At 41.9% G+C, this 27,909-nt stretch overlaps 1 protein-coding gene across 20 annotated transcripts in view; it reads left to right on the forward strand.

Moving 5' to 3' along the window:
- Positions 1-27,909, forward strand: part of cngb1a (cyclic nucleotide gated channel subunit beta 1a) — a 197,540-nt gene that overhangs the window by 152,423 nt on the left and 17,208 nt on the right. For 7 of the 20 annotated variants that reach the window (XM_034287196.1, XM_034287201.1, XM_034287219.1 and 4 more), the window contains 19 exons: positions 3,585-5,144; positions 5,730-5,930; positions 6,262-6,276; positions 7,087-7,327; positions 7,432-7,519; positions 8,482-8,650; positions 9,190-9,288; positions 9,375-9,523; positions 9,686-9,901; positions 16,256-16,464; positions 20,614-20,673; positions 20,980-21,030; positions 21,602-21,688; positions 21,816-21,880; positions 22,199-22,321; positions 24,980-25,121; positions 25,880-26,039; positions 26,163-26,260; positions 26,517-26,600. In XM_034287196.1, coding sequence (XP_034143087.1) covers positions 3,585-5,144; positions 5,730-5,930; positions 6,262-6,276; positions 7,087-7,327; positions 7,432-7,519; positions 8,482-8,650; positions 9,190-9,288; positions 9,375-9,523; positions 9,686-9,901; positions 16,256-16,464; positions 20,614-20,673; positions 20,980-21,030; positions 21,602-21,688; positions 21,816-21,880; positions 22,199-22,321; positions 24,980-25,121; positions 25,880-26,039; positions 26,163-26,260; positions 26,517-26,600 — 3,817 coding nt within the window. The other 13 variants (XM_034287224.1, XM_034287232.1, XM_034287229.1 and 10 more) reach the window with 11 other exon arrangements.

The raw sequence follows: 27,909 nt of genomic DNA on the forward strand, positions 1-27,909 counted from the left end.
CTGACTATGTGTGTGCGCCTCTAACCTGTGTCCTGTTTCTCACAAGACAGACATATTAAATCTTTCTCTCCCCGGCAACCGCTTAAACAGGGTTTCCTATTCTCCTACTTGCTCCTTCAGTTTCAGCTCATATTACAAACAATTAATATTTTGCTTCATTGGTTACAACAGCTTATAACAGTTCACTAACTAATACAATCAATACATCTACAAAGGTAAAACAGTGATTCTACAGATTGTTTGGGGATTGAGTAATACTATTTAGCTATGCAATTTTTTTCTAAATCATATTGTTATAATTTAAAAGTAGGTTTTACATGTACTGTTTTTAATTGTATTATGTTTAAGTAGGGCTGTACACTTTGGATTAAATATTGAATAATATTGAAAAATAATTGCAATATTTATTAATTACGGTTGGGTTTGAGATTTTCAAACATGGGTGTAAACATCGTAGATAATATCACTTAAAAATGGAAGTCATAGCCTACATAGCGTGCTATATTAAACTGAATAAAAAAAGAAAACGTTTAACTACAAGTTTAATGCAATGGCGTTTGCAATGTTTGTGTTGTTGCTGTCGCTAGTTAGGCAAAATGTATCAACCCTTGAGTTATATTTTATCCCAAATTATTCATAGGCACCGACATTGAGGCCGAAACTTTTAGTAACCAAGCTATTATGACTGTCAATATATACAATATATTGTGCCACTTGCAAAATTTGTCCAGGTATTGAAGTAATCTACAAAAATCCTTCAACACCTGCAAGAAAAACTATTACGGACGTACGATGTGTGCCCGTTGACTTGTGTGAAGGGCATCTATTTGGAAGTCAGTATAGCAATTTGATTATAATTAACTTTATCGTGCAGCCTTCTATATAAGGTATAATGGTTTTAACAAGCTAGTTTTAGCAAGAGGTAGATGTAAGGGAAATTATGAAATGGAAGTAAACAACAGTTGAGCCATAGATAACAGTAGATTGACTGATGTCATAGAGCCCCTATAAATCAGAATGGAGCAATTTGACAGCCATCTTACCTGGGTGCTGTTCTAAACAATTTAAAATACAAACACATGGTAGAAGTGGCAACTCAGTTTTTATAACAGTTACATTTCCTTAATAATATATAAATAGCCACTGTCATGCATAACGTAATGCATAAAATTACTGTACTTTTGAGAATATTAAGAAAACAAATCCATTTGAAATAGTTTTCAATAATTTACAGAGTACAAAATGGCTATGGTCTAATGTAGGAAGATACAGGATAGTACTTTAAATACAGTGGAAATGTATATTTCTTTACTTCCAAAGATAATTAACTGTGGTTTTAAATTATAATAAATGTATGTATTGTATATACATATAAATATTATAATTTCATTTGAATGTAGAAATCACTTTTAGTAACAGTACGCTAAATGGAACCAGCTAGCTCACTGAATTTGGTATGCTAACAGCAGCATTGTAATCGGAGGACGGAAATAGGAATAACAACGCTACGTTTTTGTGGACAAAGGCTACCCAACATCGCCATCTGCTGATTATATACAGTATAACACACACACACATATATATATATATATATATATATATATATATATATATATATATATATATATATAAAATACAGTTTGTTTGACAAAATGCGTTATTTCACATATGTTGTGTGCAACATGCTTTAGTGAGCTAGCTTTGCTGTAGCAAGCTAGCTGAGACCGTTATACAAAAAATACATTTAAAAAAGAATTCTGAATTCTTGTTCATTGATTAAAAAAGCATGTTATGTACAGTTAAGTATGTTATCATACATTTCTACACTATTGCTGATGCGTGACCATTGTTTCCCACCTCCTTTCTATCGTTCATCCTTTTTCTGGACAAAATTACTGCTGCACAAAATACCACCATGACTAGTGTTAAGTGGCTTGACTTTACCAAACTGGTCCCAGGTAAGATGGCGGAGCTATTGAGACATCAGATAGAACAATATGTCCCATCTATGCTTTATATCTATTGGTGGAATTGTCCAAATGTTACTAAGGTTACTCAAGTGACAACAGCTTCAAATAGCAGGAGTGAGTCAGGAAATGATGAAACAAGTATTTTGTATTTTTTATTTATTTTTATATAACTGAGTTTTAGCCAGCCGAGTCTGCGGGGCTGCAGCTGGATGCTATTGGAAAAAGGGGTGTGGTAAGATACTGCACAGTTGTCCTATGTCAACAATACATGCTGTCCTACCTCAACAATACAATTCTACACATTTGTAGAATCCAAAAATACATCAGTTCAAGAAATTCCACAACACTTAACAAAACTAATGGAAATCTGTTACCCACTGACCAACTAAGATGCTCTCATTTTTTCTTGTGATGCTCTTCCAGTGCTGTACTGCAGCCATCTAAAGTTGTTTGTTGTTAGGTTTGAAGTCTTATCTTCAGCAAATGTTCAATTGGATGTTTAATTAGATTAAAATCTGGATATTTACTTGGCCAGTCAATACCTCTTGGCCAGTCACTCCAATTGTTATGGCAGCATGTTTGACATCATTGTTTTACTGTGTGATGAAGTAATCCAACGTGTTTCAATGCATTGGCTTGTATCAGTGCAGAAAAAAAATTTCTGAACACTGCCTCCACCAGTTTCATCATCTATGAAGACAGCTGAGACATTTTTAATGGCAGTTATACAACCCTAAGCCATAATAACCCTTTTATCATATTTCATATATGTTGGTATGAGGTAGTATGCTAACAACCTTTTTTGCTCAATACCTTGTTTTAGCTTCACTCTGGTACATGTTAATCTTCGTGTCATGTGTCTGCAATACCTTTTTCCTGAACTCAGGCTCAGTTAGAGGCTATATTCAGGCCATCCTGTTTTTAATGCTAACTAGTGATTTCCACACTACAGTTTATAATATGTAGTTCTGCTGATCACGTTTACCTGCATATGGTAGTGGCTGACCCATCCATGCTTACCTTCTAGAGTGCTCCTGATCTGTCGGACAGTGATTTGTCTGTTTTATTTATTCAATATGAAGAGCATTCTTCTGTTTTCCTCCATAGAGATCTTCCTCCAGGTTGTTAGTTATTGCTACGTTTTTTGATGATGTTCATGCTTTTTTTAATGAGCATTTTTAATAGGTTTTGGATAATTTTCTTTGGATGTTCAGCCACATAATAGTGTCGCTGACATTTATTCACATGGCAGTGTCATGTTGAAAGACAACAGTTGCAGATTACAAAGGCAAATGGAAAGCATAGATTCAAGATGACAGTTCCCTTATGCCTGCAAAAAACATAGCCTAACAACCAGAAACACCTGACAAGCCAATTGTCCCCATACTTTTAGTTTTCTTTAAGAATTGGGACACTTTTTCCATTCAAATCCAAACTTTTGGAGGACAGCGCCAGAAGAAAAACGAAAAACATAACTGTCCCAATACTTACGGAGGGCACTGTATTTGGAGATTTTTTTGTGTTATTTGAGCCCTGTATAGATGTTAAACAGTGTATGACTGTCTATCTGAGACTGTCTGAAGATCTGTTTGTCCTCTTCTGCACACCGTCCAGGTTGCAGCTTCTTCAGGAGGAGAGCGACGAGTGCATGGAGTATAAAAGTCCTGAAGAAAATATGAGTCCTAAGATATTAGAGGATGCAGCTGAGAATATAGTTAGAGAAGTGATTAAGATGACTGAGGAACAAAAAGTAACAGATATTACAGTAGATGACAAAATAATTATGAAAACGAATAAAAACCCTATACTACATAGTAAAATATCAAATTCTACAGTTACAGCGACAGTGAGTAATTTTAATGAAGACACAAAAGTTGCTTATAAGGAGAATATCATCTGTGATGAGGTTAATATATCTGAGGAGAACAAAGTGGAAAATGAAAGTCCGGGCAAGGATAAATTAACACAATGTACTGACATTGTGAAAATTAGGGTTGTTGATATTAAGATATCTAAGGATAAAAATATCAATGAAGACAAACACGTTTCTGACAAAGAGACAAATATAGTCACTAAAGAAGAGGTGTCAAAAGAGGAAACAAATGATGAAATCAAAAATACTGAACAGAATCTGGTTACAGTGAAAAATATAATCAGTGTAGACAAAGCAAAAGACAAAACTAAAACTACAGATATGTCATACGAGGTAGAAAAGATGTCTAGCCTTGAGAATAAAGGGGATATAGAGGAAAATGAAAATCAGGATGTGAATGAAGTTGCAGAGAAAAATCTGATTGTTAGACCAATGATGACTGCACAGGACAATACCATTCCTGAGAAAAATAAAGTTACAGGTGATGAAATAAAAGTAATTGTTGAGAAAACTGACACAAATAAAACTATGTTTTGTGATCCAAAAATAGTTAAAGAGAGAAATGAATGTCTAGACAAGAATAGAAAAACATTAACAGAGGTCATTGAGCAAGAAAAATGTAATATTGGTGAAAATACAAGTACATTAGCTGATAAAATGTTGAAGGAGAAAGACGTTGCTGAAAATAATAAAAAAACAAAGGTTACGGTTGTGGAGAAAATTCTGATTGAAGAGAGCAGAATAACTGCGGATATCAAGATACCATGGGGAAAAGATATCAAGAAAGACAAGGTCCCAAGTGATAGGAATATAGCAGTTGGAGACATGGCTGTTGGAGAGATTATATCTGTGGACACAAAAGTAACAGATGATAATGAAAGTTTTGAGCATAATAAGAAAACAGAGGTTGAAGACAAGATTAACTTAGTTGAGGAAATGAATATCACACAGGAGCCTATGATGTCTGAGGAGAACAATCTAACAAAAGAAAATGCACTTATTGGTAAGATTAAGAGTATTGAACAGAATACTATACAGGTAAAATCAAATAAGAAAACTGTGAGTAAAGACAAGCAAAATGCAGATGAGAAAATAGTAACTATAGAGAATAAAACATCTGAGAATAATATGAATCCTGATATTAATAAAATAAAATCTTCAGTCATTATTGTAGGCTCTGAAAATAATATAATATCTGAGGAGAAAACTGTCAACCAAGAAGAAAAAGTTGTTGAGGACAATATTGTTGTTGACGACTACATTGACACTTTGGAACTTACAGAGGACAATAAGAACACAGAGTAAGCCAAATATTTTCCAGATACAGGCTTTTAACTGCTTGGTTATGTGCTTTCATGCTTGTGCTGAGAACTTCTGCTTTGAATGGAGCTGAACTAGATGACTCATTATTTATGGCATCCAATGTCAAAGCAATAAAGCTTAGCGTTTTTAAGCCTTTTAAAATAGAAGATGATAATGTTTTCAAAAGGACTAACTGCCCCTTAGTTTGATTAAGTTACAAAGGCAAATGGGTTAAACTTTAAACATTTATCAATGGAGTCTGATTGGGTCAACAGTTAAATGACCTGTGGAAATGTTTTTTCAATCAATGTCTGAGAAAACCAATTCAACCAGTATCATATCGTATTTGGGCACTCATTTGTAAATCAGAACATATTAAAGATGTATCGTAACACATTGTTAACAGAGTATTTATTGGTTACAAGCATTACTGGCAGCTTTTTGCGTAGTTTATACTGAAGTGCATGCACTCAAAACAAACATTCCATGCAGCGCTTTCATTTCAGTTGGTCGGCTAACAGAGTTTTTAAGTGATATGACTTGTAATGTCTTATTCCTAACCTTCTGATGGTAAAATCGCTCAGGTTGGAGCCACGTCACAAGAACTACGGAAGCCCGGAGAATGAAAGTCCTGAGGAAAATAAAGTTATTGAGGTTAAAGTCATTGAGAAAATTCAGGTCATTGAAGAAAATACTTTAATTGACATTGTACTCGCTGACGATGAGATATCGAAAGACGGCACAATTGAAGGAGTGGAGTATAAAGTGGAGCCTAAAATCGCTAAGTAAGCCCAATCCTAAAAAGACAGAGCCTTTTTCCCACTTTGAAAAAGCAGGACCGCTTTTTTGTTTTCACCAATGCTATTGACCCCTAATGGCATTCCCATTTGGCTAAATGGTTTGCTGTTGAGCAATGTTTTTATACTATTAGCAGCTTTAGCGCCATCTGCTTTTCAGTCTTCTGGGACTATTGCATGCTAAAGTGAGTCAGACCCATTAGGCAGACCCAGCATAAGAACTTACTGAAATGATAAGTCAATATCTTAAATTATTTTTACATTCCCGTTGTTCATGTCTTTTGTACTGTCTTATGCCGCCTATTCCTTGTTGAATCAGAGTGGACCTGAAAAGGTAGGTTCTAAAAAATGTAAATTACTTTCACAAACCAGACACTGTATTCCCCATTTGATTGGTGGCAGCGATGCTAAGGTTGAATAGTCAGTGGTATGTTTAACTTTGTTCTGTCTTTTTAATTTCTTAATAACAACTTGCATCAATCATTAAAAAACATAAATTGCCGTCATAAATGGTGCCAGGCAGAAGCCAATTCATAAACAAGACGTCAGTGTATCAGTCTCTCAACCTTACACTCCCAAATCACCAAGAATATCTTGATAATCAAATGCTGCTATAGCAACATTGTCCTAAATCCTTCCATTAATTCCTATCTTACCATGCTGAATATGGTTGTCTTGACAATTTATCCAGAGTTTATGATTGGTAATATAGTTTATGTCAAGTTGTGACACATTTCCTCTGAACCAGCCAAACCAGTTATTAGCACTCAGACCGAACTCCAGGATTGGTGTAGAGTCTGAGTGAGTCTAATAGGTAACAATATGTACACATTTATCTTTGTTAAATTACAGCTGTAGCTTCCTCAGCGACACATTACTTTATCAGTGAAGTGCTTCACTGGTGTGCTGTTATTCCATGCATATGTGTGTATTGGTGTGTGTTGGGTATGTTTGGGTGGATGTTAGATGTGGACCAGGGTGGTAGGAGTTCTCATGCCCTGGACTAAAGCTAGGTGAAACAATGTTTGTCTTAATCCTGTCATAGCAAATCATTTTTAAATAATAAGTCTTACATGATAGTGTTTCATGTGGCTTCTATCTCACACTGTAAAGCTGCATTGAATGGACCATACTTCCTCCTTAGGTGCTTGTTGGATGTGTGTCCAGCTGAGGGGTTACCTGATCCCTCCCAGTCCAAAGCTGAGGCGGAGGATGAGCCAGTCGAACCAAGTGCCCCAGCAACTCCCCCAAGAGAGGCCTTCCCTGAACCCGAACCACAGACAGAACTACCCCAGAAACAGGCTCCACCAGCAACAGAGGGTCAGGCAGTGACCATACAACCAGAATTAGCCAACCAGAAATGTCTGCCTACTGCCTCCCCTCGGGTATGGAAAATGTCAACTGTAAAGATCCTTTTTATTACATTATAGGTAAATAGGTATTACCAATATTATTACTATAGCTCAGTCTTAATGTTCACTGCTCATAGCAGGAAGACGAAGTTGCAGAGGACGGAGGAAGGGGTGAAGGTGAGTCATCCAACTCCATGAAATCATCCATGCTGATCAGTAATATACGTAAGCAAACAATTTCTGGACATTAACACCAACTAATCACTGCTACTCTTGCAATGTTTGTTATTTTGACTTTCTGTTTTCCATGATTGCATTGATCTGATTGGCTCTTTGGCTGTGTGTCTGCCCAGTCCCCTCCAGCTGCACTCCATTCATAAACCTGCTTTTCCGAATCCCCTACGCCTCCCAGTGCCTCGACAGCTTCACCCAATTGCTACACAACCACAACCTGACCCTTTTTAAACTGTCAATACCCACTCTGCCAGAAAACCTAACCCAACTAAAACCTGAAATGTCCCAGTTATCGAAAAAGACCCCCAAGTACTGCCAACACATCTTTAATCACCTCAAAAGCCTTAACCCAAATGCAGTTTCCCAACCCCAAGAAAATGCCTCAGAGAACTAGGGGCACTCCCTTCCCCAGCATCCCCCCTCCCCATAGTGCCCATGAGGGAAATCCCCTGAAATCAGTGTCAAATTAGACAAACCTCTTACTCCGTGCCAAGTCAATTACTACCTATTTTGAGACCCCTGACCCCACCTTGACCTCAAACCTCCCCATCTCTCCCATCTTCCTCACTATTGCCCCCTGCTTCCACACAACGACCAGCAGCCATCCGCCCATTCCTCAAGTGAAGTGAACACTCAGAAGGGTAAATCTTCTGTGTTGTGTCGTTTCTGTGCTATGCCATACAACACTGTGCTGTGCTGTGCTATGCTGTTTTCCTTTGGTCTTCCGCAAAGACAAAATATATTGTCTCTACAGTTGTATCTGAGATGGTTGTACCTAAGGTGCTTTTGGAACATGGGGAAGAACACTTTTGAATTGCCTCAATGTTGTTTTTAGAAACGTAATCGCAAAACTGAGTTTTCTGGAGTTCTAGATTAATTTGTCATTGATTCAATAGATAGTTCTAGAATGTTGCTGAGTAAACAAGTTCTAGAATCCTTTTTTTTTTCTTTAGAGAGTGTTCGAGAGGACAGACGAGGGAGTATGCTACCAGCTGTTAAAGTGGAGGATGTGGACAAAGATGTGGTGTCAGAGGGGATTTGCAATATCCCTCAGATCATTAACTCACAGGAGTCCCTGGCCGTTACTCTGACTGTGCATCTGGCCCCCATGACCCAGCACAGGTAAACTGACTAGAAACTCTGCTTTGTAGTGACTGTACAGTTTCTCTCTACAATGATTTGCCTACACAGTTAGAAAAAAAGGGTTTACATTTTTTTCGGGGCTGTCCCATTTTTGGTTCTAAGTTGAACCCTTTTGGGTCCTCTTTGGAAAGGTTCCGTATGGAACCGACATGGGTTCTTCAAAAGGCTGTCCTATGGGGAATGCGGAAGAATCCTTTTGGGTACCAGATAGTACCCGTTTTCTTAAGGGTGTAGGTTGATAGACAACATTTAAACAGTTTAGGTTTTAAAAAAGATTTGTTAAACACACAAATAAAAACAATGAAAGAATGAAAAGAAGTCTGGTGTGCTATAAACAAACAATTAGACAGACAAACAAATTAAAATAGAAAAGTGGAAAAAAAATATTGAAATGACATATTACCCTAAAATTACTTTATCTTTCCCTATTTTTCTCAAATATTCAGTAAAGCTGTGGTTGCAGAGTAAGTTTTTTCTATGCATTTTCCTATCTCAACCATCTATATCCTTCCCCTCAGTAGCTTGCTCCAAGTGGTAGAAGAGAGAAGTTCTGAAGATGAAGTTAGTGCTATTGATGACTTGGAAATGCAGACCAGCCTTCGGACTGTGGATGATGAGTGAGTGGCGGAACTTGCGCACAAACACACAAGCATGTAACCACACAAGCACACACATATTAAAGATGTGATCTCACATCTTGCAGGAATCGCCAAGCTTCAACTGCCAGTTATGGCACTGTACTTGCCCAGGAGAGAATGGCTTCACTGGTCAAGCTATTCAAAGCAAGGACTGTCCGCAAGAAGGAAAGACTGGCAGACCCTGACGACTCTGAAGAAGATAGTCCTCATGCCTGTAGGTCACTACTTAACATTATTTTTATGCTTTGACCATGACATTTGACCTTCCACCTTGACAGCAAGCAAAATAATCAATTGCCATACAATTTTCTATAGATATCTTAATGCAGTTCTTTCCTATACCCAAAACATTTTCGATAACCTCTCTGATAACCAGCCCCAGCCAAAGCTCCACCACCCCCTACACCTCCGCCCCCAGAAGAGGAAAAGAAGGACATTCTGGTGGAGGAGGAAGTAGCAGAGGATGATGATTACTGGGAGGTCTATGGTTACCAAATCAAAGTACCCAAATTTCCCAAACTGGCCCCACTACCTAGTTGGCTTCAAACCATATTGGACTACCGCTTCCCTTCCAGCATTGACCCTTATACAGGTGAGTTATGCCAAAACACATTATACTAGTTGATAATATTACTAACCAATGTTCCAAATACCCCTGTAACATAATACATACATGCCGCCCTTAGCCATGGTATATTGGCAATATAGCAGAAAGCATTGACATACAATCTCTTACAAACCTGGTGGTATGTTTATTTCCTTTATTTCAACAAGGAACACAGACTGGGACCAAGGTATCTTTTACAGCTGGGTCCTGTGTATAGATGTTTACATATACAGTTTAGATCCAATGATTAAAAACAAACACACAGAACACACAATACATGACACTCACAGATAGCACAAGACAAAGTACATTTAAACACTGGTGTTATTCCATCATTGGCCTCAGGTTTTTAGTAGATATTGGGCCTGGTGATGTCTGCGATGATCCTTAGGTGTAGTAAACTAACCAAATGCAGCGCACTTGTCTGCACACAGTGGAAACAGAATACAAAGCATACATATGTACTGTTCAATGTATGGCGGTTGTGTCCGTTAAACCCATGGACCTACAGTATAGACCTTGCACAAAGCCATTCAATACATGTAGTTTCTTTTCACTCAATCAAATGCATTTATAAAGCCCCCTTTACATCAGGATTTGTCTCAAAGGGCTCTTACAAAACACCCAGCCTGAAAACCAAAAGACAAGCAACAACAGTGTTGATGCACAGTGGCTAGGAAAAAGTCCCTAAAAGGGGCTGAAACATAGAGAGAAACCTTGAGAAGAACCAGACTTGGAGGAGTGATCAGTCCTCTTCTGGCTGTGCCAGGTGAACATTTTAAGAGTAAAAATTGTAGTAATTAATAAATGCATATGGGCTGTGTCTATAAAACTTAATCCAGGTCAGAAGCATGACCAGATGGAAAAAAAACAAGGACAACCCGGGGGGAGGAATGGTCAGTGGAGAGGCATTGTCAGTTATTGTCTTTATCTGCAACCCAACCAGGAGGACTTTGTACAGGGACAGCTATGCGTATTTCAAGCCAGGTACTCCTGAGGTGGTGTCCAAGACCTCATGTCCTCCTAAGTTTAAACAGAGAAGGAGATTTAGAGAGCGCATTCCCTTGATTTAACAAGGATTTACAAGGGTGAAGGAGAACTGACCCTACCTCCCGGGCACAATTATATAACAGCGTAAAACCTTGGGGCTAAGACGGGGGGGTCCAGTGACACTGTGGCCCTATCCGAGGGTAACCCCAGACAGGGCCCAACAGGCAGGAAGTCAATCCACCCATATTGCCAAGCATTAACCAAAGAGACACCAACCAACCGCAACCACCCTGAAAGAAGGCAGAGTATCGCCCACAGAGTTCCCTCCCATTGCGCATGGGCCACCAGGGAGAAAGAACAGTAAGCCAGTGACTTTACCCCTTTCAGGGGGGTTTTGGAGAGAGGGCTTCCCAGTAGAGTTGAGAGCCTGCCTGGGAAGCCATCAATGGTCAACAGTATCAAGCCTTTGTGTTCAGTTTCACAAAATGTTTCAGATTTCTGCAATGTTCCGAAGATGGAAAAAAGCAGCTTGAGAAATATTTTATATGTTCAACAAAGAAGAGGTCAGGGTCGAGGGTAACACCGGTTTCTCACAGTTTTCTGGGATATGACCAAACTACCGTCGAGGTTCATTGTGAGATCTGAGTTAAAAAAAATTGTTCTCCATCATCTTCTTCATGGTTAGCCTGCATAAAGTGCAACTGTGGAGGCTTGTGACAGTGCCACCTTGAGGCCGACATGCATGCCACTGCACCAGAAGTTGTGGCCCTAGGACTTTACTACCATAAAAATGTGTGCACCTTTAAGCCATTTTATCTTTGCAATATTTACAATATTTGCAATATTTACAGGAATAATAATAATAATTAAAGCTGCAAGCAGCATTTAGGGGGTTTCAGCATTAAGCTATTATTAGCCATATTGCAGTTTTTCCAATAGGACACAAATCCAACTCATGTCCATAGCTGTAAACAATATTACATGTATGTTTTGTCCTTTTCACTAGTATTTCCATGTGGCCAAATGGAAACATCTTTCATATAAACTAAACTCACTACCCTGATCATGTGTACCAAATGTAATCACAGTGTCAGATTGCGAGGACATCTTCTGTGCACAGCCCTCTTCAGATCACCCCATCCATCCATCCATCCATCTTCTTCCGCTTATCCGGGGCCGGGTCGCGGGGGCAGCAGTTTAAGCAGGGATGCCCAGACTTCCCTCTCCCCAGACACTTCCTCTAGCTCTTCCGGGGGGACACCGAGGCGTTCCCAGGCCAGCCGGGAGACATAGTCCCTCCAGCGTGTCCTAGGTCTTCCCCGGGGTCTCCTCCCGGTGGGACGGGACCGAAACACCTTCCCAGGAAGGCGTTCCGGAGGCATCCGAAAAAGATGCCCAAGCCACCTCAGCTGACCCCTCTCGATGTGGAGGAGCAGTGGCTCTACTCTGAGCTCCTCCCGGGTGACCGAGCTTCTCACCCTATCTCTAAGGGATCGCCCAGCCACCCTGCGGAGAAAACTCATTTCGGCCGCCTGTATCCGGGATCTTGTCCTTTTGGTCATGACCCAAAGCTCATGACCATAGGTGGGAGTAGGAACGTAGATTGACTGGTAAATCGAGAGCTTCGCCTTGCGGCTCAGCTCTTTCTTCACCACGACAGACCGATACATCGACTGCATTACTGCAGAAGCTGCACCGATCCGTCTGTCAATCTCCCGTTCCATCCTTCCCTCACTCGTGAACAAGACCCCTAGATACTTAAACTCCTCCACTTGAGGCAGGCACTCTCCACCAACCTGAAGTAGGCAAGCCACCCTTTTCCGACTGAGGACCATGGCCTCGGATTTGGAGGTACTGATTTTCATCCCCACCGCTTCACACTCGGCTGCAAACCGTCCCAGTGCATGCTGAAGGTCCTGGTTAGAAGGGGCCAACATGACAACATCATCTGCAAAGAGCAGAGACGAAATCGTGTGGTCCCCAAACCTGACACCCTCCGGTCCCTGGCTGCGCCTAGAAATTCTGTCCATAAAAATTACAAACAGAACCGGTGACAAAGGGCAGCCCTGCCGGAGTCCAACATGCACTGGGAACAAGTCTGACTTACTGCCGGCAATGCGGACCAAGCTCCTGCTTCGGTTGTATAGGGACCTGACAGCCCTTAGCAAAGGACCCAGGACCCCATATTCCCCAAGCACCCTTCACAAGATGCCGCGAGGGACACAGTCGAATGCCTTCTCCAAATCCACAAAACACATGTGGATTGGTTGGGCAAACTCCCATGAACCCTCCAACACCCCGTAGAGGGTATAGAGCTGGTCCAGTGTTCCACGGCCCGGACGAAAACCACACTGTTCCTCCTGAATCCGAGGTTCTACTATCGGCCGTATTCTCCTCTCCAGAACCCTGGCATAGACTTTCCCAGGCAGGTTGAGAAGTGTGATCCCCCTATAGTTGGAACACACCCTCCGGTCCCCCTTCTTAAAAACAGGGACCACCACCCCGGTCTGCCATCCCAGAGGCACTGTCCCCGACCGCCATGCGATGTTGCACAGGCGTGTCAACCAAGACAGCCCCACAACATCCAGAGACTTGAGGTACTCAGGGCGGATCTCATTCACCCCCTGTGCCTTGCCACCGAGGAGTTTCTTTACCACCTCCGTGACTTCAGACCGGGTGATGGACAAGTCCACCTCTGAGCCCTCAGTCTCTGCTTCCTCAATGGAAGACGTGACGGCGGGATTGAGGAGATCCTCGAAGTACTCCTTCCATTGCCCGACGACATCCTCAGTTGAGGTCAACAGCTGCCCACCTCTACTGTAAACAGCGTTGGTAGGGCACTGTTTCCCTCTCCTGAGGCGCCGGATGGTTTGCCAGAATCTCTTTCGAGGCCAGCCGATAGTCCTTCTCCATGGCCTCACCGAACTCCTCCCAGGCCCGAGTTTTTGCCTCCACAACCACCCGGGCTGCAGCCCGCTTGGCCTGTCGGTACCCGTCAGCTGCCTCAGGAGTCCCACAAGCCAACCAGGCCTGATAGGACTCCTTCTTCAGCTTGACGGCAGATCACCCCACAGATGTTCAATTGGATACATGCCTGGGCTCTGGCTGGGCCATTCCAAAACGTTAATCGTCTTCTGGTGAAGCCATGCTTTTGTGGATTTGGATGTGTGCTTTGGATCGTTGTCATGCTGAAAGGTGAACTTCATCTTCAGCTTTCTAACAGACACCTGAAGTTTTTGTGCCAAAATTGCCTGGTATTTGGAACTGTACCTAATTCCCTCCACCCTGACTGAGGCCCCAGTTCCAGCTGTTTACAGCCCTAAAGCATGATGCTGCCACCACCATGCTTCACTGTAGGTATGGTGTTCTTTGGGTGATGTGCAGTGTTGTTTTTGCGCCAAACATACCTTTTGGAATTATGGCCAAAAAGTTAAACCTTGGTGTCATCAGAATATAACACATTTTCACACATCTTTCTAGCTAGTTTACACGCTGATTGATGCTTTGTTCTGCTTCGTAACATCTGACTGTTTCATCCTAACGTCGTTGGTGCCAACGTGAATAACAATATCTCTATACTCTCTATACTTGCCAGTTTTAGATTTTCCTAGCACCAACCTGTTGAAAATCTCAGTCGGCTCTAGCAGCAACACAGGTTTAAGAAAACTCAAAAATGTTGATGTTAACAGAAAACAGAGGTGTATGATGTCACCCAAATCAAGGTACAAAAATGAGTATTACAGTTAAGACCTTAAAAAAACACTTACATCAATATACTCTATTTGTTCATTTGTCAATTTACCATTTTAGAATTTAAACTCTGTTAACGAGTATCAGGTGTCGGTTTTAAGAAACAAGTATTATCTCAGTTATCATTGGCAAACACAAACAAAGAGAAACTATATTATATAACCAAACTCAGTTAAGCATTTAAGTTATCTTTAATTTTATTGTGGGGAATAAACTTGCTTTGACTGTTTAACCCTCTTTATAGGCTATGACTATGTGGGATTCAAATTCAGTCCTCATGGGACACAGGTGTTTTTCTTAACGTTAAAGACTATTACCATGTGGATTCTTCATTTTACCACTTGTGTAAGAAAACAATGAGACTATGTTTTACCAGATTAGAATATCATCATTGTACACATTTCAAATTCATCACCAGGTTTAGATTTCCCCATGTGTACTAGCGAACAGCTCAGCATGCGGCAGCAAATTACCAAGTGGTGGGCCTGGGAAAGCCTAACCACATTGTTGTGAGACCCCCCTCCCCTTAGTGGGGCCTCACAGAATAAAACATTATCAATGCAATAAATGCATTCAACTCAAAATTACATCAAGTGAATATTAACTCTACTAGTGTACTCTACAATTGAATATTTACTCTACTAGTGTACTTTCTGTACCCACAGAAAGGTTCCACACAATACAAATTGTGGCCTAGATGGGAAGTAACTAGGGCTTGTTAGACTACCAAATGCTCTTGCAATCTTGACAGTTCGTTAAATTAATTAACTTTACAACTCACAGTCCACCTGACGTCCTCTAGTGGGAACTGTGCTCACAGCCCAGCTCGATTGGCACAACTGGATTGGCATTCGCCAGAGAACACCAGAATTGGCAGGTCCCACATTAAATTATGTAACTTTACAACTCACAGTTCATCTGTATCCAAAACCAAGAACTCCTTCGGTTAGCCAGTTAGCTCAGAAGTTCTGACGAAACAGTAGATCTTCAGTAGAATTGATAAGATTATCCATCTGGTCGCGGCAACATGCTGTTAGAAACCAGCCGTTCGTAACCAGCCGTTCGTATAGGGGTGAAATAATGATCATGTACCCGGTCGTCAAAGGAAGAGAGTAATTACATTATTTATTGCAGCATTTGATAGTCTGTTGTTCATGATGACTCGATACTCCGCCTTACAAAGTCAATCTCAAAGAAACTTCTGGTCATCCTCTACTTTACAGACATCACAGGACAGAATACGCAACACAGTACTGTAAGCCCATTGGCTGATTACTGTCGCACTTTGACTGAACGTGACTTCCCGTGTACGGATAAACTGATGTTTTTTTGTTATCTAAACATACACGAGCATACATTCATACACTTTTACACTTTCAGCTAGTCAGTATTCAGTGTTCAATCCATATTATTTTAAAACAAATTATAATATAATATGTCCAGTCCAATTTTTATGAAATATTAAGTAATTAACTAACATTTACAAACTAACCAACACCTACAATCTAACCAACTTCTAACAAATCTGACTTTTGGCTTCAGTACTAGTGTATAGTAATGTTTGTCTCTGCTCTGCTTGTCCCACTTACGTCCTTGTAGACATGGTTTACGTGGTATGGCTGTTCTTTGTAATGATGGCGTGGAACTGGAATGTGTGGCTGATCCCGGTGCGCTGGGCCTTTCCCTACCAGACTGCAGAGAACATCCACTGGTGGCTGTTGATGGACTATACCTGTGATCTCATTTACATTACTGACATCCTGATCTTCCAGCCCCGCCTTCAGTTTGTACGCGGGGGAGACATTGTGGTGAGTGTTTTGGGTTAGATTTGTTTCACTGTTATTTGTGTGAACAGATAGACAATCTGCGTAAATGTGTAATCTGTATGAAGAGAGTGACAATCCATGTGAACACATTGACAATCTGTGCGTAAATTTAAAATCTGTATTAGCAGATTGACAGTCCGTACGTACATTTGCGATCTGTGAACAGAAAAAATACATATTCAAATCTCACAAATAAGTAAAATTTACTAATACATAAAAAATATTTGTGGATCTCAATTCTGCACTTACAAATCTAAATCTATGCATATGGATGCATTTAACACACAAATACAAAAAAAAAAGCACAAGCGATTGTGAATCAATGTCACCTGTTTGGTGCAAATGGAAGGGACAACAGGTGCATTGGAGAGGCAACAGCAAGACAACCCCCAAAAAGGGAATGGTTTTACAGTTGGTTGCCATTGACAGTTCTGGATATCCTTCCTGACTGATTCTTCTCTAGTTTTGCATTTTGCTAGTGTCCTGGTCACTACTGGTAGCATGAGGCGGTTCCTGCAGCTCATTCAGGTTGCACAAGTAGTCTAGCTCCTCCAGGATGGCACATTCATACGGACCGTCGCAAGATGGTTTGCTGTGTATCCCAGTACAGTCTCAAGAGCCTGGAAGAGACAGCAAGAGACTGGACAGGACTGTAGAAGGGCATCAACCTGGGAGCAGGACCGGTATCTTAATGCTACATTATGCAAGGAGGAAAAGGAGGAGCACTGCCAGAGCCCTAAAAATGACCTCCAGTGAGCTACTGGCGTGCAAGTTTCTGACTAGGCTGTCAGAAACTGACTCCATGAGGGTGGCATGAGGGCCTGACGTCCTCTAGTGGGAACTGTGCTCACAGCCCAGCTCGATTGGCACAACTGGATTGGCATTCGCCAGAGAACACCAGAATTGGCAGGTCCCACATTGTCGCCCTTTTCTCTTCACAGACGAGGCCAGGTTCACACTGAGCACATGTGATAGACATGGCAGAGTCTCGAGATGCAGTGGTGAACGTTATGCAGCCTTCAACATCATTCAGCATGACCGGTTTGGCGGTAGATCAGTGATGGTCTGGGGAGGCATATCCTTGGAGGGTCTCACAGACCTTGATGTTCTAGCCAATGGTACTCTGACTGCTGTTAGGTACCGGGATAAAATCCTCTGACCCATCGTCACACCTTATGCTGGTGAAGTGGGCCCTGAGTTCCTCCTGGTGCAGGACAATGCCTGGCCTGATGTGGCCAGAGTGTGTAGGCAGTTCCTATGATGGCATTGATGCCACTGACTGGCTCTCATGATCCACAGACCTGAATCCAATTGAGCATCTCGGGGACGTTATGTATCGGTGCATCCGAAGTTGCCAAGTAGCCCCACAAACTGTCCATTAGCTAACTGATGCCCAGATCCAGGACTGGAAGGACATCGCCCAGGACACCATTCGCCGTCTCATCGGGAACATGCCCAAACGTTGTCGGGAGTGCACACAGGCACGTGAGGACCATATACTCACTAATGAGTCACATTATGAGTTGCCATGATGAAATTCACGCAAATTGGTATAGCCTGTGATTTCATTTGTTAACTTTGATTTTCGGTGTGAGTTTTTAGATTAGATTAGATTCAACTTTATTGTCATTGAACAAGTACAGTACAAGTAAGTGTTTGAATATAGCCCTCAATCGTTTGGTGATTTTGGTTTCCATTAACTGTTGTTATGTCATTTTATTCTCATCGAATTTAATGTACAGAAATTATTTTGATTTTTTATTATTTTGTTCATCGAGACCGAATGTGTGATTTGAGTGTTCTCTTAATTTTTTTGAGCAGTGCATATAGTTTACTATATAGTTTGATAACGCAGTAGATAAACTGATGCTGTGGTTGACTGGTGATGCTGCAGAGGAGAATGTATATTCAAATATGCATGATTCATATGCTAATGATGCCAAACCACATCTTCTCTCTGGCAGATACTGGGGGTCTAAACGACAAGTGTATTTTAATAATCTGTCTTTCCATTTGGTGGAAACAATAAATAACCTACATTTAAAAAAGGTTCTTATAAAGACTGCGTAGTCCTACTTTGAAAGGAAGGAAATTACGTTATCTGCAAGCCGAAAATACCTGAGTGATATGAGTTGATTTCCCTCCAGCTAGTGGAAGTTTGTCTCAAAACTATTTGTACATTAAAGGCAATCCGTAGGTGCAGAATTTAAATTTGTACGTGCAGAATTGAGATCCAGAGATGTTTTTCATGTACTTACTCAAACAGGTTCTGTGGGCCCAAGGAAATTGACACCCAATCCAAATCGAGAGGGGGCGTTGCTCATGAACATTTATGCTGGATCAGAAGAGCAAGTGAATGTTATCTAGACCAAAAATTCTCAGCTGAATGTCAATCAAGTTTAATCAAGTAATTTAGCACATAGTTTATTATAACTTAACAGGCAAACATACTCTTTCACAGATGTTAGCAGAATTGCAAGCTTCTTGATGGAATTTGAGGTGTTGATGAGCATCACCTCCTCTCCGTTTTGATTGGGTGTTCGCCTATACCAGTCACATTTCTTTCTGCCCTTAGAACATGTTTGAGTAAGTAAAACTTATATGAGCCAGATGCTCAATCTGCTCATACAGATTTTAAATTTACACACGGATTGTCACTGTGTTCACACAGATTGTTACTGTCTTCAAACAGATTACACATTTACCCAATGATTGTCTGCCTGTTCACACAAATAATATTGAGGCAAATCTAACCCAACATGAGTGGCTCTGGATACATACACAAGCATATACAGAGAGGAAATTATATATACAACAGCCTCAGATAAACAAGTGAAAGGGTGTTTATTTATAGTATGTTCACACTATTGTTACCGACTAATATAGTAGAGTTTTGAAAAAACAATGGTTTAACAGGTCGTTTACTGTAAATACTGTAACGGGGAGAGGCACAGGGAACGGCACCAGATGATTGGGACCTAAAAGGCATTTATTTAAAAAATTTGGGATTTTTTTTACCAGAACAGAAAAACAACAGAAACCCGGGGGTGGGGAACTGCTTCCTGCTCTGATTTAAGTCTTCCACTCTCTGGTGCACAGGGCTGCTTTCCTGGAGGCCAAATTCGGGGCAGGTGTTTTTGTCAAGGCGTGGCAGCCAAGCTGTGTTCAGGAATATCAGATGGGCTGCATTCATGTGCACCATAGTACAGCCTCTGGGCCAGTTGTTTTTTTGCCTGGGGCATTGGCCCAACTCTAATACAGGAGAGGGTGTATTTGCACCACAGTCCATATATTATTTATAAAGTGCCTTGCTAATGTATTCCAACCCCTGACCAATTTGCTCATATAGTACATTGAAATTCCTTCTGTTTCATATATTTTATCTTAAAACACGGACACTTAAAAAATTATTTTATGGTGACATGGGTTTTGTGTTGTCAAATATTAGTAAAACATTTTTAAACTGAAAATGTTGCTTGCATTGTGTTCAATCCCTGTGCTTTCGAAGCTCCCAGTTTACAGACAATAAGGAAATTACCCTGAAGAACACAAATTTACCTTACCTTTGGCCTCCACCTAGTAATCATTAAATGTCTTATTTTCCTGATAAAGCCCCACTGTTTAAAGATCATTGGTTAGGCTGTGAATCTGAAGGAAAAAACAAAACAAAGGGCATTCTACAGAAGTCAGAGATAATGTAATGGAAATGCATAAATTAGGAAAAGGGTACAAATTGTATAAATATGTTTGGATATGAGCAATAATCAGGAAGGTATAGCTGCATTACACCACCCATGCACTTCCAAGAAAAGGCTGTCCCTTAAATCACAGAGCTTAAACAAGATGGGGACTTGTGTGAGAAGTCGCAGAGAACAAAAAACACTTTGAAGGACCTGCGAAATTCCGTAACTGGGCGTAGAGTAATAGTGCACCAGTCAACCATATCAACACCTAATACTGCCCAGTCCTTAATACACACCATCCCTACAGTAAAGTAAGATGGTGGCAGCATTATCCATCTGCAGGAAATAGATATATTGTTGAAACTGAAGGAAAAATGGATGGACAAAAAACTGGTAATTATTCCAAGAGTTTCTGCTTCAGTCCACTAATAGGAAATGTACCTTTCAGCATGACAATGATCACAAGCACAAGGCCAAAGCAACATTGGAGTGGCTCAAGAACGTTAAGGTAAATGTCCTACAGTGAAAAGTAAAAAGTCCTAATCTCATTCCCATTCAGAATCTATGGCACTATGTGAAATTGCAGTCCACAAGTATACTTCAATAATATGAAAGAATTGGTCAGGGGTTTGAATACTTATGCAAGATGTTGTAAATGTGTTGATACATGTAATGAAGAGGTGTGTATATATACGGTATTGTGAGGACATGCATTTACCCATCTTACATACAGTCAGGCACACTTCTAAAACACACACATTTTTACAGATACAAGGAAGAAATTGTATTTTTTATTTGTTACCCTTTCTTGCAGTGTGATAAAAAAGACATGAGAGATAACTACATGACAACCGAAAGATTTAAGGTGAGGCTGAAGACGTTTTTCCTGACCTGTATATAAGTAACTCTATATATTCAGTGGGAGATTTATTTGTCTGTTCACCTGATATTGTAGTTCTGCGATGAAAATGCAGAGGCTTTGTGTTATGGAAGTTCCTGAACTGATGGGTTTTTGTGTTCTATAAATGTGTAAAGGATTTACTCATTTAAGTTTTGAGTTTGTGAAATGGCACTGAATCCCTGTGAATAAAAAAAGGTTTGTAAATGTGGGAAAAGATGAATGAGGTGTTGAGGTAAAAGTAAACCTTTTGTCAGGATGGGGGTAGACACAGATCAATGAGTTTTAGGACAGGATAGAGGAAGACACAACAGAGGGTAGGAATGCTTTTTACCCCCACCCATTCTTGTATAAGTACTGAATGTAAATCCAAATGCCTCAGAGATGCCTCATGGTTTATTCTGTAAGCTTTGACTCTTCTCTCCTTGCAAGAATTAAACATCTAATTGTGCCAAGAGAATTTTGTCTGTGTACGTACTTCCTAAAGAGTTCTTATCAATAGAATTGCTATTAGATAATAAATATATTTGTTTTTCAGATGGATTGTATTAGCATGTTTCCCATGGAGATATTTTACTACTTCACTGGAGTGAACTCCCTCCTTAGATTCCCCCGCCTATTGAAGGTACACACAAGTATACGTACACCTAAACCCCCATACACATATTCACAATAATTGTATTTGATACATAGATCATAGTCAGTAGTGATTGATTATTGATGCCTTATTGTGAATGCTCTCGCTGTTTCAGTACATGGCTTTCTTTGAGTTCAACGACCGTTTGGAAGCAGTAATGAAGAAAGCCTACATCTATAGGTACCAAAAAGGGACAAATAAAACAAACTTAGACCATCAATACATACAAACGTACATATACTACACAGGAAACATGCTCAGTAAATCAACAGTCCTCTACACACTCAAAATAGAACTCACACATTAGCCAGCAGAAGGTGCTGTAGCACTTTCTGCTTCCTAAGGTATTTAGTTCCCCCTCTCATTTGCTCTTTTACCATCAGTTTCTATATTTCTCTCTGTATTTCAATTACATTTTTCATTTTAAAGGGTTTTATTGACTTGTATACATTGCCAAACGTATGTCTAAAATAAGAAGTATGTCTCTGTCTCCCACAGAGTGATCCTGACCACTTCCTACCTGTTGTATTCTCTCCACATCAATGCCTGTCTATTCTACTGGGGTTCTGATTATGAGGGGTTGGGATCGACCAAATGGGTCTACGATGGCAAAGGGAACAGGCAAGAATATAACAATCCCAGCAATTATATTGTGTCACCTTTAAAAATGTGCATTCACCCATGTCTGTGTTTGTGTTTTGGATTCAGATTCACTTTAATTGCATTAATGACAAGGTCATGGCTGCTAAGGCCAAGTATGATAATGACATGAACAGTAACAAATAATAAATAGCAGAATATCACAAGATTAAAAATGAAAAGAAATAAACAGAAATGTGATAATGCACAAAATAATGAGATCATGTGGTATATACTGTACATGCATCAATGTTTACCAACATACTATGATATTCATACTGTGTATATCTGTTCAAAACCCCCTTAATGATGAGTACAATTTTGAGTTCCGTGACGTCGCCCGGTATGGCGAAGCCGGGGCCCCACTCTGGCGCCTGGTGGCCGGGCCTTTCCCCATGGGGCCCGGCCAGGCTCAGCCGGAAGGAGCGACGTGGGGCCTAGACAACCCAATCTCTGGACACGGAAACTAGCTCTAGGGACGTGGAACGTCACCTTGCTGGCGTGGAAGGAGCCTGAGATCGTGCGTGAGGTTGAGAGGTTCTGACTAGAGGTAGTCGGGATCACCTCTACGCACGGCTTGGGCTCTGGAACCACACTCCTTGAGAGAGGATGGACTCTTCACCACTCTGGAGTTGCCCATGGTGAGAGGCGGCGGGCTGGTGTGGATTTGCTTATAGCCCCCCAGCTCTGCCGCCATGTGTTGGACTCGGCAGGACCAAGAGTACTGTAAGGGTCTGCTGGGAACGTCTGGCTGAGTCTCCTGTCAGAGAGATCTTTAACTCCCACCTCCGGCAGAGCTTCGACTGGACCCCTGAGGGAGGCTGGAGATATTCAGTCCGAGTGGACCATGTTCTCCACTGCCATTGTCGAAGCGGCCGCTTGGAGCTGTGGCCGTAAGGTCTCCGGTGCCTGTCGAGGTGGCAATCCCCGAAGTAAGGGATGCCGTCAAGCTGAAGAAGGAGTCCTATCAGGCCTGGTTGGCTTGTGGGACTCCTGAGGCAGCTGACGGGAACCGACAGGCCAAGCGGACTGCAGCCCGGGTGGTTGTGGGGGCAAAAACTCGGGCCTGGGAGGAGTTCGGTGAGGCCATGGAGAAGGACTATCGGCTGGCCTTGAAGAGATTCTGGCAAACCATCCGGCGCCTCAGGAGAGGGAAACGGTGCCCTACCAACGCTGTTTACAGTAGAGGTGGGCAGCTGTTGACCTCAACTGGGGATGTCGTCGGGCAATGGAAGGAGTACTTCGAGGATCTCCTCAATCCCGCCGTCACGTCTTCCATTGAGGAAGCAGAGACTGAGGGCTCAGAGGTGGACTTGTCCATCACCCGGTCTGAAGTCACGGAGGTGGTAAAGAAACTCCTCGGTGACAAGGCACCTCAAGTCTCTGGATGTTGTGGGGCTGTCTTGGTTGACACGCCTGTGCAACATCGCGTGGCGGTCGGGGACAGTGCCTCTGGGATGGCAGACCGGGGTGGTGGTCCCTCTTTTTAAGAAGGGAGACCGGAGGATGTGTACTACATTCGACTGTGTCCCTCGCGGCATCCTGTGGAGAGTGCTTTGGGAATATGGGGTCCTGGGTCCTTTGCTAAGGGCTGTCAGGTCCCTGTACGACCGAAGCAGGAGCTTGGTCCGCATTGCCGGCAGTAAGTCAGACTTGTTCCCTGTGCATGTTGGACTCCGGCAGGGCTGCCCTTGTCGCCGGTTCTGTTCGTATTTTTTATGGACAGAATTTCTAGCGCAGCCAGGGGCCAGAGGGTGTTTGGGGACCACACGATTTTGTCACTGCTCTTTGCGGATGATGTTGTCATGTTGGTCCCTTCAAACCAGGACCTTCATCATGCACTGGGACGGTTTGCAGCCGAGTGTGAAGCGGTGGGGATGAAAATCAGTACCTCCAAATCCGAGGCCATGGTCCTCAGTCAGAAAAGGGTGGCTTGCCCACTTCAGGTTGGTGGAGAGTGCCTGCCTCAAGTGGAGGAGTTTAAGGATCTAGGGGTCCTGTTCACGAGTGAGGGAATGATAGAACGGGAGATTGACAGACGGATCAGTGCAGCTTCTGCAGTAATGCGGTCGATGTATCGGTCTGTCGTGGTGAAGAAAGAGCTGAGCCGCAAGGCGAAGCTCTTGATTTACCGGTCAATCTACGTTCCTACTCTCACCTATGGTCATGAGCTTTGGGTCATGACCGAAAGGACAAGATCCCGGATACAGGCAGCCGAAATGAGCTTTCTCCGCAGGGTGGCTGGGCGATCCCTTAGAGATAGGGTGAGAAGCTGGGTCACCCGGGAGGAGCTCAGAGTAGAGCCGCTGCTCCTCCACATCGAGAGGGGTCAGCTGAGGTGGCTTGGGCATCTGTTTCGGATGCCTCCGGAACGCCTTCCTGGGAAGGTGTTCCAGTCCCGTCTGGTCCCGTCCCACCGGGGAGACCCCGGGGAAGACCTAGGACACGCTGGAGGGACTATGTCTCCCGGCTGGCCTGGGAACACCTCAGTGTCCCCCCGGAAGAGCTGGAGGAAGTGTCTGGGGAGAGGGAAGTCTGGGCATCCCTGCTTAGACTGCTGCCCCCGCGACCCGGCCCCGGATAAGCGGAAGATGATGGATGGATGGATGGATGTATATCTGTGCATTTGTGTCTACCTAGTTACATACGGTGTTACTACTTTGCTGTGAAAACCCTGATTACCATTGGTGGTCTACCGGACCCCACCACAGTGTTTGAGATCACCTTCCAGCTGGTCAACTACTTTGTTGGTGTCTTCGCCTTCTCCATCATGATCGGTCAGGTACATAGATGCATAACATACCGGATATTTATTTTATGAGGCCAAAAGGTCTGGTTTCTGGCCAATATATATATATATATATATATATATATATATATATATATATATATATATATATATGTAACCCTGAGTACTTGGATAACATCTTTCAGCTGTTGGCCATTAACTTCAAACACCTGAAGCCAGATATCTATGTAATATTTTTATATATATATATATATATATATATATATATATTTTTTTTTTTTTTTTTTTTTTTAAGATTATATTATATTAGTTTTGATATTACATGGCTTTTGTCCAATCAGCATTCACATGGCTTGACCCACTCAGTATTAATAATTATTATAACTTATTAATTATTAGCTAATAATGATTAATTATTAGAATTGACACTTTTGCACTTTAAGGCAAAACTGAGCCAAGCCGAACTGGGCAACAAATCCGCAAAATCAACATGAGGAAAGAAAAAAGTCAATGTAGGTTTTTTTTCAGTCCCCTCCAGATGCAATCATAAAACCCTGGAAATTCTGTTTTAAATCTTTATGCTGGATCAAAATTGGGTTTATCTATAATATGCTGCGCCCTCTGGTGGATCTTCCAGCAATGTCAGTATGCCGCAACCAAGATTCAAACCCCTACACACCCTTACACATCTCGGCAAGATGACCTCTCTGCATCCCACTTGTATATTCTAAAGTGGTCTATGGCAGGAGGCTGGATGATGTGTCTCCCAGTGGTTCTGTTGTTTTATACAGATGAGAGATGTGGTGGGGGCTGCCACAGCCGGACAGAACTACTACCGGGCCTGCATGGACAACACTATCAAGTACATGACCTCTTATCACATCCCAAAAGAGGTGCAGAACCGTGTCAAGACCTGGTACGACTACACCTGGCAGATTCAGGGCATGCTGGGTAAGAAGTGATGACTGAACGCGGCGCTGCACATGGAACTGTAGAAAGACTTGTTTATGTGTCTCCTGTCTTACCAGTCTGTACCTGCTCTGTCTCTTTTTTTCTTTCTCAATGTCTCTCCAGATGAGCAGGAACTTTTAGTCCAACTGCCAGACAAGATGAGGATGGACATGGCTGTGGATGTTAACTACTCCATTGTCAGTAAAGTGGCCCTATTCCAGGTAAAAGAGAGAAGCAGAAGGGCAGACATCAGTCATTTTAAATTTTTCAACTCTGAAGTTTCTCTTTCGCTTGCTTTCTCTTTTCATTTTTTCAACTGTACTGAACTCTTTGCCTATCTTCTTCCCTCTCCCTGTCTTTCTTCCTATCCTTCTCTATTTCTCTCTTCCTCTCTTCCTCTTTACCTCTTTTTTATCCTCTCTATTTTTTTTGCTCTTCCTTTCTCTCTCGTTCTCTCCATCTCTCTTTGTATTCCAGGGCTGTGATAGACAGATGATCTTTGACATGTTGATGAGGCTCAAGTCTGTCGTCTACCTGCCAGGGGACTTCGTCTGTAAAAAGGTAGGACATAGTTGATCTTTTCCTACCTTCACAAAGCTTACAGAACCATGAATACCCAGGCTTAGCTAAAGCCCCAAGGGGATTTTATATTTGTCCACTTTCAATTTCAATGTTTTAATTGTAATATGAATACAAGGACTATTCAGTGAAATGCTAACCTGCCGGTTTCCTCACAACAATGGAACCACAACAGAATAAGTAAGTTAATTGAACTGAATACAAAATTGAATACATATACAGTTAGGTCCGGAAATATTTGGACACTGACACTATTTTCATAATTCTGGCTCTGTATGCCACCACAATGGATTTGGAATGAAACAACCGAGATGCAATTGAAGTGCAGACATTCAGCTTTAATACAAGGGGTTGAACAGAAATATCTTATGAAACGTTTAGGAATTGCAACCATTTTCATACACAGTCCCCTTATTTCAAGGACTCAAATGTAATTGAACAAATGAACACAATCATAAATAAAATGTTTGTTGAGAATCCTTTGCAGGCAATGATTGCTTGAAGTCTAGAATGCATGGACATCACCAAACACTGGGTTTCCTTCTTTGTGGTGCTTTGCCAGGCTTATACTGGCTTCAGCAAGTGAAATGCATGCTCGATCGGGTTGAGGTCAGGTGATTGACTCGGCCATTGCAGAATATTCAATTTCTTTGCCTTAAAAAACTCCTGGGTTGCTTTTGCAATATGTTTTGGTTCATTGTCCATCTGTAAAGTGAAGCCGTGAATTTGGCTGAATCTGAGCAATATATCCCTATACACTTTATCAGTATGCTTCTGTCTTCTCTCACATCATCAATAAACACTACTGACCCAATGCCATTGGAAACCATGCATGCCCATGCCATCACACTGCCACCCCCATGTTTTAAAAATGATGTGGTATGCTTCGGATCATGAGCTGTTCCAAGCCTCCTCATTTATTTTTTCTTCCCATCATTCTGGTACAGGTTGGTATTAGTTTCATCTGTCCAAAGAATGGTGTTCCAGAATGGGGCGGACTTTTTTAGATGTTTTTTAGCCAAGTCTAATCTGGCCTCAACTGGGGATGTCGTCGGGCGGTGGAAGGAGTACTTCGAGGATCTCCTCAATCCCGCCGTCACGTCTTCCATTGAGGAAGCAGAGGATGAGGGCTCAGAGGTGGACTCGTCCATCACCCGGGCTGAAGTCACAGAGGTGGTTAAGAAACTCCTCGGTGGCAAGGCACCTGGGGTGGATGAGATCCGCCCTGAGTACCTCAAGTCTCTGGATGTTGAGGGGCTGTCTTGGCTGACACGCCTCTGCAACATCGCAT

The sequence above is a fragment of the Esox lucius genome, chromosome 2, assembly GCF_011004845.1.
Source record: "Esox lucius isolate fEsoLuc1 chromosome 2, fEsoLuc1.pri, whole genome shotgun sequence".
Classification (NCBI taxonomy): Eukaryota; Metazoa; Chordata; class Actinopteri; order Esociformes; family Esocidae; genus Esox; species Esox lucius.